Genomic DNA, 12016 nt, shown 5'->3' on the forward strand with positions numbered 1-12016 from the left:
TAAAATCTTACTATCTAACATTATTAAAATTTCCCAACATCCTTTTAAAGTTTTTGGAGGTTTTATCTTTCCTCTCCATAGATAATAAGGACTATTGAGAATGATATCATTAGATTTTGAGGTTAGGAGGGCAGCAGTAATCAAAGAAGAACCTTTCTCTCCTCCTATGAAAGTTGTCCCACATAACAGCCCTGAGAGAAAGAAAAGTGAGCAAGTGGAAAAAATAATAGCCATACAAAAGTCACAGTAACTGCTGAATTTCTAGGAAAACTAGAAAACGCTATTATAATTTTTAATATCGACCAAGTAGGTATAAAAAGGAACTACCTTGAAGAAAGGGAGAAAAAAATCAAGTCATAATAAATTTGCATTAGTGAGAAAGGAAGCAGGTTTTTTTTTTTTTTTTTTTAAACAGGGGATTGCTTTTCCCAGGGTCTTTGTTTTTCTAATTACAAATATGGATCTGTAAAAATTCATGAATGTGTTTTTTAATCTCTACTTCTCTCATTTCTTGTTTCCTTCTTTCACCAAGCATTCATCAGTTTCCTGGCTGTATGAAAAGTTGGCACTGCAGGCAATAACAAACCTCAGGAAAACTCTTGTTTTTTTTTTTTTTTTTCCCATCCAGATAATCTTTATGATCTTTCTCCATGTTATCTCCATATGAATGACCTCCTCAGGGTTCTGTCCTCTGTCCTCTTCTCTTCTCCCTGTACACCCTTATCAGGGGAACAAGACCTCATCAGCTCCTATTGTTTTAGTTTTTATCTCTGTGCAGACATATCTCAGGTCTGCTTATCTAGCTCTAACCTTATTCTGGCTTCCAGTCTTATGTCCCTAAATGCTAATTGGAGATCTCAATGGGATGTTCCATAAAGTCTTAAACTCAATATATCCAGATTCGAATTTATTTCCTTTTTCCACTAAATTCTCTCCTCTCACCAATTTCTCTATTACTTTGAATGGTAGTATAGTTCTTCCATCATAATTAATTCAGGCTTTCAATCAAGTTAACATTTTTGACTCCTCAGTTTCTCACTTCTCACTTTGTTATTTCTTTTAATCTGATTTTATTCTGTCTCTGTGGATTAGGTACCATAATCTGTTGTTACTATCTAGGCATATTTTAATGATATGGCAAATATATTTTGTGATGGCGGCTTATGTAATTTCAAAGAATGACATAACATGCTATGTGAATAATAAAATCACATAATTTGCTATTGGTATTGAAATAACAAAATATTGCTAATGATTCTATAATCTCAACTTTTATAATCATTTCAAAAATGCTTAAAATTAATTTAATGTTCTTCCAACTACCAATACATCTTATTAACAAAAATTAAGATTACTAACCACCATTAAAAATGTTTTTATTCTGTATTAATTTTATGTAAAATTTTTATGTTAACCAATTTTAAACATGAATTAAAGGAAAAATTTACTGGTTTTATATATGTTTCAGGGAAGTTGGGAGAAAAGAATTTTGAAGAGTCTAAATAGTATGTGTACTGAATTAAGTATCCCATTGGCACGGAAGGTACTGTTAACATTTTTATTGTTTATGTATTTTAAAGTGAAGTTAATACTCGTGGAAGGTGCTATGAGAAATAGTTACAGTTTAGCCAGAAGTAATTCATGTTTCTCTGTATTGTTTACATAGTATGATAATCTCTTTTGAGAAGGTTATATGCATTTTCCATAATGAATGTCAATTCAGTCCTCTGTGGGTACTATGACATACCTTTGTTTCCAAGAATAGTTTCTTAAATGCAAACATATATTTCATTCATGTTTTTTTCAGGGATTAGTTAATCAAATCACAAACACTTGAAGCTTATCTACTACAATATTAATATGAATAATTATTATAAATGTGTGTGTGTGTGTGTGTGTGTGTGTGTGTGTGTGGCTTTTAGCAATTTCATTTTCATTTTTGATTCCTTTAATCAGAAATAAAGACTAGTTAAATAACCATTACATTAAAAAAGTTAACCAGAATATTAATTATAGAGACTCAAAGGCTTCAATCAACACCAGTAGCTTTTTTTGCCTTCAACATAAATTCTATGTAAACCAGCGAATCTCCTTGAACCTTTCCATCTTGATCTGGCAGAACTTTCTGGTAGTTTGGTCTTCTTTCCTTTCTTCCTTCCTTCCTTCCCTCCCTCCCTCCTTCCTTCCTTCCTTCCTTCTCTCCCACCCTCTTTTCTTCTCTTCCTTCCTTCCCTCCCACACTCCCTCCCTTCCTTCTTTCCTTTTCTCCCATCCTCTTTCCCTTCCTTCTTTTCTTCATTTTCCCCCTTCTTCCTAGAATTATGATTTACTTAGAAATAACGAATCAGAGCTACAATTCAGAATTTAGCTTGGAAATTCCATGGTGACTGTTTCTAGTAGTTTATACAATTTCACTGCTTCTTCAATTCCTTAATCATCTGAAGGAGTCCTCAAACTTTTTAAATAGGGGACCAGTTCACTGTCCCTCAGACTGTTGGAGAGCCGGACTATAGTAAAAACAAAAACTTTGTTTTGTGGGCCTTTAAATAAAGAAACTTCATAGCTCTGGGTGAGGGGGATAATCGTCCTCAGCTGCTGCATCTGGCCCTCGGGCCGTAGTTTGAGGACCCCTGAAGAGTAATAACTGATAAGTTGTTCTCTATTATTGGAGAAAATCCAGTTGTTTAAACATAAGGCAGTTTCTCTAAAAATGTACTATCTTATGTACTTCTTATTTTTCTCCTTCTCATTTTCAAGTCTTAAGCCTGGTATCCCTTGGTGCTTACTTGTCTATTGCTCAAGTGTGAAAAAATTAAGCATCATGAGAATGTCTTAATGTAGTGAAAGTATCAGAGATATTCCCTCTCCAGTAGGTAGAGCTCCAGTGGGAATTATAAGCCTTTTAAGGAGTGTGAGGAATCTGAAAATAGCTAATCAACATAAACAACATAATTTGCAGAAATTGATTTTCTGACAAGGAGCTGGTTTTTATATGATACTAACTTGCTAGTCCATTTAATGAATTTTGGCTTGGTAGAATCTTGTTGAGCAGAGATAAAGAGTGCAAGGAAATAACAAGCCTCTGAAGTTTATTAGCTAAGTCACCATCTGTAATACAATTCTTTCTCATGTTAGGATAATATTTATTTTTTATTTTTAAAAATACTGTTTTATTTTTTCCAGTTATATGTAAAGACAACTTTTAATATTTATTTCCTGTAAAATTTTGAATTCCAAATTTTCTTCCTTTCTTCCTTCTTGCCCTCCCCCCTCCCTGACATGGTAAGCAGTATGATCTAGGTGATAAATGTTCAATCATGTAAAACCTATTTCCATATTAATTATGTTGTGAAAAAAAAAAAGAAACAGAACAAAAGGGGGAAAAAAGAAAAAAATGAAAACAGTATGTTTCAGCTTTCATTTAGTTTCCATCACTTATTTTTCTGGAGGTGGAGAGCATTTTCCATCATGAGTGTTTTGGGATTGTCTTGGATCATTGTATTGCTGAGAAGAGCCATGTCTGTCATAGTTGATTGTCACACAGTACTGCTGTTACTATGTATAGAACAGCATACAATTTTAGAAAATATTTGTTTTCAAAGACATGGCTAAAGTTCATAAAATTTTTAAAAATTGAAGAATAACCTTTTTTTTTTTTTTTGGTAGAGACCCGTTGTAGAGCAAAAGGAACTTCTCAATAAGTGGAATGAAATGGGAACAGATGAACCAGGTATGTCAAATTACATTTTTTTTCCTAGTGTAAAGAGTAATACAAAATTATCTAGTCCACAATTATGAATCTAAATTAGCCTATGTGACAATTGTTCAGGAAATTTAGTAGCTTATTTTTTATCCCCAGTAAGTTTATATAATTAAATTATATCTATATCTATTATATAATTTGTTTAACTTTTTATTCCATCTTTAAATAATTCCAACTAGATTGACCTCTTTTCCTAATCAATATTGAAGACAATTTGCATCATTTAACCTTAAAATTAGTCTTTTAATGTTCTTGTTTTTAACTCTGCTTACTTCTAGAACCATATACAAATATATGTATTTAAACTGAATATTTCCCATATTCAATTAATGTTTTAAAGATATTAAATAATACAATATGAATTGGAATTTTCCAAGCTGTTTTTTTTTTTTTTTAAGAATATTATGGAACAGTGAAAAGAGCAATGGATTTGAAGTCATTACAAATCCTAGTTTATGTCTGGACTCTGCCACTTATTCACTGTGTAACCATGGGCAAGTCCCATAATCTCTCTTTACATCTCATTTTTTTATGTGTAAAATGAAGTACCTGCCTCACAAAGTTATCATGAGGAAATCTCTTTATGAACATTAAAAAGCTATTTAACTGTGAGCAATTGTTATTGTTACTTAAAACAAATTTATGTAGAAGGTTTTGTGACTATTTTGAGAAGCATTAATTAACAAAACAGAAAACACATTACCCTTATTTAAAGTTATATTTTTTGTATTTTCCTAATTTGATATTCTGTCAAGATATAGTTAAATGGGTATTTACAAATTTATAATAAAAAAAAGTAATTTTTTGGTTATAACATAAGACTTTTGTCAACTGTTTCCATAGTAACATTATAAAAATATTAATCAAATTCATGTAGTTTATTATTTAAATGCTCAATAATAAGGTTTTAAATGAAGTTTTCTTTCAATCTTTTTCATTCTAGATTTGAGCCTTTTCAGACCTGTTTATGCTCCTAAAGATTTTCTTGAGGTAAACACTGCTAAATGGATTTAAAAAAAAAAAAATAATGTGGATTAGAGATATGCTAATATTGCTGGAAAATCTCCATACATATTAACACTGGTGAAGAGGAAAAAATATTGAAAATTGGAAAGGGGTTGAAAATATAAATCTATTGAGAAAATAATAATGCTGGTTTTTTAAACTAATAATGGTTTATCTTTTCTGAGAAAATCTCACCATTGCCAGGGTAAAGTAACAAGTGATTTAGGTAATCAGAAGGACTACCTAAATTATATATAAATATACATACACACACACACACACACACACACAAACACACACACACACACACATATATATATACATATATATAAATTATATGTGTATGTATGTATATATATATATCCCTAAATTATATGTGTATATATATACCTAAATTATATATATAATTCTTCCCTTCCCCAGATCATTGGAGATCATATTTCTTCCAGACACTTCTACTTCCCCTAATTCCAAATTCCTTGAAACAGTATCAGGTCACCCTCACTGTAGTTTTTCAGATGCTGAATAACTTTTATATGGAATTTAATTATTTTGTATGTCAGATTTCCCTACCCACTTAGTCTTGCTTGGAGTTCCTGGAATCTTTTGTTTCAAAAAGGCTTGAATATACATATGGGCATCATTTTATTTACTCTTTGTATATAATTCTTAATTTTGTTGAATAGAATAGTCTATGGTGTATTCAATTTTTCTCTCTTTCTGCAAATCTTATTTTTTTTAAAAAGATAATTTTTGGAGAAACTTTTCTTCCTATGAAAGTGGAGAGGCTGAGAAGCTGAAGTCTTTGAGAAAGTTCATTTCTCCATCTTTCCAAAACTCACTATGGTATATATTCTAAAATAGCAGTGTCACTTGACAAGTTCTGTTTCAGCATTAGTTCTTCTCTCTTGGTCAGAGTAAAGTTCAAAACAGTAATTCTCATCAGGTCTTTTATCTATTGAAGAATAAAGTTATTTTTAAGACAATTGTAGCATCTCCAGTTCTGCTTTTTGCCAAGATGCTCTAGAAGATGTATGCATATTTGTTACCTCATTAAAAATGCCTCCAGCATATCTCTTCTCTTTTCTCACACAATCCCTAGCCCTCCTGTAGTGCAAGCCCTTATCAGCCTTCACCCAAATCATTGCAGCAGCCTCCTGTTTGTTCTCCGTGTCTCAAGTCTCTCCCTACTCCATGTTCCATACAGCTGCCAAAATGATGTTTCTCAGATGCAGATCTCATATATGATTTCTCCTATCCAATCAATGTCAGTGATTTCTGAGTAATTTCTCGGACAGAATTTAAACCCCTTGTTTAGCTTTGAAACCCTGTATCACCTAGCTCCAACCTAATACCCCAACTTGTATTCTGTGATTCAGACAAACTGTCTCATTGTGCTCACACTGCACCTCCTGGCTGCTACTGACCTTACCCCCATGTTTGACACGGACTCCCCTTTACCTCTTGGGATCCTCTCTTCAAGGTATTTGTTGGACATAATGTTGTTAATGAATGCTTTCCTGATTCCCCCTAACTGCTTCTCGGCCATCTTGTGCTGTATGTCCTGTAGACATCTTAACTCAGCGTGTCCCAGACCTTAACTCAAAGAGGTTCCCCCAAACCTCTCTTCCTCCGGACTCCCCTCGTCTCACCCTTCTCAGCCCTTGTTATGGGCCAGAACTCTGTACCAACCAGAACACTACAAGCCCTCTGGGATTGCTCCTCTCTCCTTACCCTATCTCCAATCTGATGCCAGGTCCGGTGGATTTGACCTTGGTAATGCCTCTTGTCTGTGCTCCTTTGTATCTGCCTCTAGCCTTCCTTGGCTTGCTCCCACCTTCTACAAAGCTTGCCCAGGCCTCCTTACCTCTTAGCCCTTCCCTCTGTTGATTATCTCCAGTTTGTCCTTGCATCGATGGCCACCTTCGTGTGGCCCCCTCCATGAGGCTGTGAACCTGCTGAGGGCAGGGACTGGCTTTGGCTTTTCTTGTGTCCCCAGCACTCAGCACAGTACCTGACACAGAGTAGACATTTTGTGCATTTTTATTGACTGACTGACTAAAGAACAGCTTACCCCATTGCTCCCTGTTCAGCGATTCTTTGGCTTCTCACTATCTCTTGGAACAAATTCATATTCTTCTCTTTGCCAAAGTCCTTCACATTCTGGCTCTTACCCATCTTTGAGGGTTTCCATTGTTATATGCACTAAATGGCCTTCCTGCTGTGTCTCATAGATGACATTTCATCTCCTCTCTTTGTGTCCTTGCATAGGCTGTTCCCTAAGCCTGGAATTGGTTCCTTCCTGGCTTCTGCCTTTTATCATTACTCGCTGAAGTGCCCCCTTCTTCATTGGGCCTCTTCACTTGTCATTGTCTCCATTTGATTTTCAATGTATTTACTTACCTATGTGTTGTTTTTTCCAATCGTATGAGCCCCGTGATGGCAATGACCATTTAATTTTGTCTTTATATTCCCAATATTGTATTCCTAATACATAGGCAATTAACCATCATTCTTTGACTAGGTAATTTTCACAACGTCTTAGTATCTCTAAGTTAAGAAATGAAATAAACTCGGGATTTTTTTTTCTTGATTTTTATATATTTGTAGCTTTATTTTTCCACCAGTTTGATTTTGTTCAGTATTTATTGAGTGCCAATTATGTGCTATTATATTGTAGAATAAATATATTACAGAATGTATACATATATGATGTATGGTTCTTAAAAAGAAGCTTTTAGTATCACATATTTAAGAATTAGGTTCCTAACACCCTGTATATTAATTTTTATATTATTAAAATTAGTGAAATTGCTTCTAACAGTTCACTCTTACCTTTCTAAGTAACTGGTGGTCAATCTTAAAATTCTTGAGAAAGATGGAGGAAAATCCCTTTCCTTGGAAATCTGTTCTTATAATTCATTATCTCTACAGTTAAGACATTCCTATTTATTACTAAGCTCCTATGTTTTGGGACAAAAAGTAAAAACTTTTAAGTGTGTTTTAATATGTGGTTATTTATATCTTAAAGTTTTGGTGATTAGATTTTCTGCTTATTCTAATAGCCTAGTCACTTAGTAATTCTATGCTGTAGGTTTAGTTGCATTTAAAGTCTAATAATTCATATAGATAATGACTAATTTGTTGTTTGTTTTTTAAAGGTGTTAATTAATCTTCGCAACCCAAATTATGAAAATGGTGATCATCTTAATTTAAGAACTCATTTGGGTTTAATCCAGGTTCCTCTGAAAGTGAAATATATCTCTGAATTGGTAAGTAAAGCCATTTAAAAATAACTGTTAAAAGTGCAAATTTTTAAGCTAAATATTTGTGTCCATAATATATTTCAAACTTCAAGAAAACCAGTGAAATGAGTGGATCGAAGGTTTTTTGAGTATAACTTTTATATATGCTTTATAAAAAGCATTCATATCAAGAATCATTCTAAAATACATAAACATTTGAAAGAAAACAATATATTAACTAAGGAATAAAAAAGAGTATAACAAAAAGTTGCAGGATATAAAGAATAACTCACTATTGATATAGTGTTTGCTGAGTCAGTCACCCATAAATGTCATACCATTTTTGTTACTTTTATTGATCATAGCAAAACTTTTTATAGAGTTCTGCACTCTTGGCTGATTCATGAATTGTAAATGCAAAATAAATAGGCCAGATATTATTAGAACTCTGAAACTTCTGATGTTTGCATTGAAAATTGTTCTTTATTTAATACAGACCATCAGTACAATAAAATAAATAAGGAATCTATGAAAGTGCTAAGATACATGAATGGAATCAAATTATCTTCCTTAGAAGGGTCGAGGGGCAGAGCAATTAAACTCCTCCCAAAGTCTTTCTTTAGAGAGGACTCAGAACTTTCTGGGTAACTCTTCATTTTCCATTAGCCTGCTCTGCTTAGCTTTGACTCCCTAACCTCAGAATAAATGGTTCTCCTGAAATCTTATCACTATGTAGATTCACTCAGCACCTTCAATCACTTCTTCCCTCGGAGTGGAGAGCTGGAGAGTAGAGCCACAAACTCTCCCGTAGCCTTACTTCATAGCCTTACTTTTTACAGGGCTCAAAACTTTCTAGGTAACTCTTCACTTTCCATCAGTGGCTCTGAGTGGGTTTGGCTCCCGGGACATCATACCCTTGAGCCAGCTATTTCTTCCCAGTCCATTTTTCAGTTTTCTTTCTTGTCTTGCTTCATTAGAATTGTAAGCTCCTTAAGGGACTGTCTTTTTCTCATCTGTCTTCTTAGCACTTGGCACAGTCCTTGGCGCATAGTAGGTACTTATTGATACAAACTCAATCAACTGTATGCCATAAAAAGGTGTGAAATACCTGAGTCTCATTTGCTTTTCCTCTGACATTATTGCTGATTTTTCCTGTATATACTTTATTTGAACATAGTTATATTTGCACGTTGTATCCTGTTAGTTATGATCCTTTGAGGGTAAGAACTGCTCTTTGATTTTTTTTTTTAAGCATTTAGCTAGATGCCTTCCATAACCTAGAAGCTTAACCCCCCTAGTATTCCAGACTAGAGGCATCTCACTGGCGGGGCTGTATCCTAATAGTGGTACCGGAATCGGATTAAAATGTAATTAGAAAGTATTTAGCAGAGTTTAAAAAAATATATAGTGCAACATAGATAATGTTAAGTTGTGGTTTTCTAAGTGCTACAGGAAGAGAAGTACTGCAGTCAGAGATCTGGGTTTTGGTTGTTATTTTGTCATTTTTGTATTGAGTTTAACACCATTGTCTGGGCAAATGTCTTTAAGACTCCAGGGTGAAGAAAAGGAACTGACCAGCACTGGAAGAAGGAATTTTTCATTTAGCACTTCTGCCTACAAATGAAACTACCACTTTGAACTCCGTAGCCATGAAAATTAGCTGCCATTATTATCTCGTTTTATAGATGAAGCTACTGAGTGTCAGACATGCAGAAGCCTGGGGTCCTATCTCACAGTGACCCAATTAGAGAATGTTTGAAATGAGATTCAAGCCCAGAAAAGATTCCGTCCTAGCACACTATATTATATATATATATATATAATATAATAATCAGGACTAATGGTCCGTCCTAGCACTGTCAGTCTTCACTTGTGCTAAGGATCAGCTTTGCCCTGTTCTAGCCGTGCATGTCTTTGCTGCCACATTTTGTTGCAGCTTTTGCTATGGAAGCCATCATTGCTAATGGTCTGCTAATATATTCCAGCCTTTTTATGTCCACCATGCATCTTTGAATTTTCTGATATCTTAGTGTTCTAAGATTTATAGCTATGAAAAAATATTTTTTTAAAATAGCAGGTAAAAATAATCTGTAAAACTGGAATATAATAAAATTGTGTGGATTCTGATCATAGTTTAAGGATTTCAAAAGAATAATTATTCTAGACACTTGTGATTACTTCTTTTTTCATGAATTATAAAAATTATTAAAAAATGTCTAGGGTGTAAATGTTCTTTGTCTTTATTTTCCTAATACATTTGATTTAATTTCAGCTGGAAAAATAATTTATGTAGTTTTAGATATTAAAAGTATCTAATTAATTACTTGTCATTTAAAAATTATACTTTGAGCCTGTGTGGTTAAAGAGAAATAACCCAAACCATGATGTAGAAAGTGATAATGCACTCCTCATATGAACATTTCCACAACAATTAAGAGAACAGAACATAGCAGTTCTTTACAATAATCATCTTTAGTAATTAAATCAAGAAGTGTAGAAATGAGTTAGAAGACCAGAGTTCAACACCTGCCTCCACTACCTGCTAGGTATTTGACCATGGGAGAGGGCATTCAACTGCTTGGAGCTTCCATTTTTTTAACCTGCAAACTGAGAATAATAATACTTATGCTCTCTATTTCAAAAGATTGTGGCTAAAATAGGATTTTTTTTTTAAACCATAGAACTATAAAAATAGGATTTATTAAGAAAAGGAAAATCTGGGGAAAGGATTTGATTATTTAGGGATTGTTATTTATTTTCTCTCTGGATTCCACTTTATTATATTCATGGTAGACATTAAAAATCACTATCAGAAAAGTTAACTGGGAAAAATACTTGTTAATAGGAAGGCAATTAAAAGTTGTTGTTGTGGCTGTTTTAAATAGAATGAGTAAGAGAGAAAAATCATATAGGTGGGGAGGAAGGACTATTCAGAGAAACCTGTGTGAATTTCTTTCATCCTTTAAAATGTGAATTATTGGCACAAAAGAGACTGCTATTATAGGACAGTAGTGTATCATATTGTCTTTGTATTATCCTTGTTCTTTATTTTAAAAGTTAGTGTTAAATAATATTGTGATTAGTCTTTATTCATTTTTTATTTTTATTTTCCAGAAAGATTACTTTATTGAATTGAGCTTAAATACAGGACAGCTGGGTATTGATGATGCTACACAAGTGCCTCCTGGTTAGTATTTATCTGCTAAATATAATATAATAATCATGACTAATGGCCTTCTTTTAAAAGATAAGTTTATTTCAAATTAACCTCTTAACATTTTCTTTAAAAATCAAAATGCTTTTTCTGATCATTATATTGTTAAGAATTACTATTGTTTAGAATTATGATTTTATAAATTCATTTTATTTAGAAACCATCTTTCAAAAGTTATTAGTGATAGAGATTGTGGTTTTAAAAGTCATTAGGCTTGCAAACTTAATTTTTGGAGGCAAAATCTGTGTCATTTGCACTCCAATTCTCCCCTCCTAGTCATTACTATCCATTTGTACTGTCATTAATGTGATTGTTAGATAAAACAGTGATATCTGCTTAAAGTAAGGGAAAAAATAATATTTATATAAATCTAAATATGTAGATAATTTCCTCAACTTTTAAATTCTCTTTCCTAAATAGATATAGTTTCAAAGCCCCACTATAAATATCAACTATCTTACAAAGGTACCATAAGGAGTAGTTAAGTATGTTCAAATCCCTATGTACCCAGTACTTCATTTTGACTTAAACTTTATTTTATCCTAAGAACATATATAGTATCTTTTTTCTTGGCCACATTTTCATTGCCATGCAGTAGGTGAGATTTTATTTTACGTAGTCGTTGTTTTTAATTTTCCCCTTTTCTTTGATCCTCTGAGAGTGCTTAAAGATAATTTTCATATGACTATTGAAAATACATTTTATTTTTCAATATCACTTTGATAGCACTTAGTTGTTATGATTGTTTTTGTTATCTCTTATTCACAAGAAATGACTGTTGCAGATGAA

At 33.0% G+C, this 12016-nt stretch overlaps 1 protein-coding gene across 2 annotated transcripts in view; it reads left to right on the forward strand.

Annotated features, from left to right (window-relative positions):
- TBC1D19 (TBC1 domain family member 19) overlaps positions 1 to 12016 on the forward strand; it is a 97277-nt gene that overhangs the window by 16070 nt on the left and 69191 nt on the right. For both annotated transcript variants that reach the window (XM_051964595.1, XM_051964596.1), the window contains exons 5-9: positions 1469 to 1543; positions 3667 to 3730; positions 4707 to 4753; positions 7930 to 8040; positions 11128 to 11200. In XM_051964595.1, coding sequence (XP_051820555.1) covers positions 1469 to 1543; positions 3667 to 3730; positions 4707 to 4753; positions 7930 to 8040; positions 11128 to 11200 — 370 coding nt within the window. The remainder of the gene's footprint in view (positions 1 to 1468; positions 1544 to 3666; positions 3731 to 4706; positions 4754 to 7929; positions 8041 to 11127; positions 11201 to 12016) is intronic.

Source organism: Antechinus flavipes, chromosome 6 (genome assembly GCF_016432865.1).
Source record: "Antechinus flavipes isolate AdamAnt ecotype Samford, QLD, Australia chromosome 6, AdamAnt_v2, whole genome shotgun sequence".
Taxonomy (NCBI): domain Eukaryota; kingdom Metazoa; phylum Chordata; class Mammalia; order Dasyuromorphia; family Dasyuridae; genus Antechinus; species Antechinus flavipes.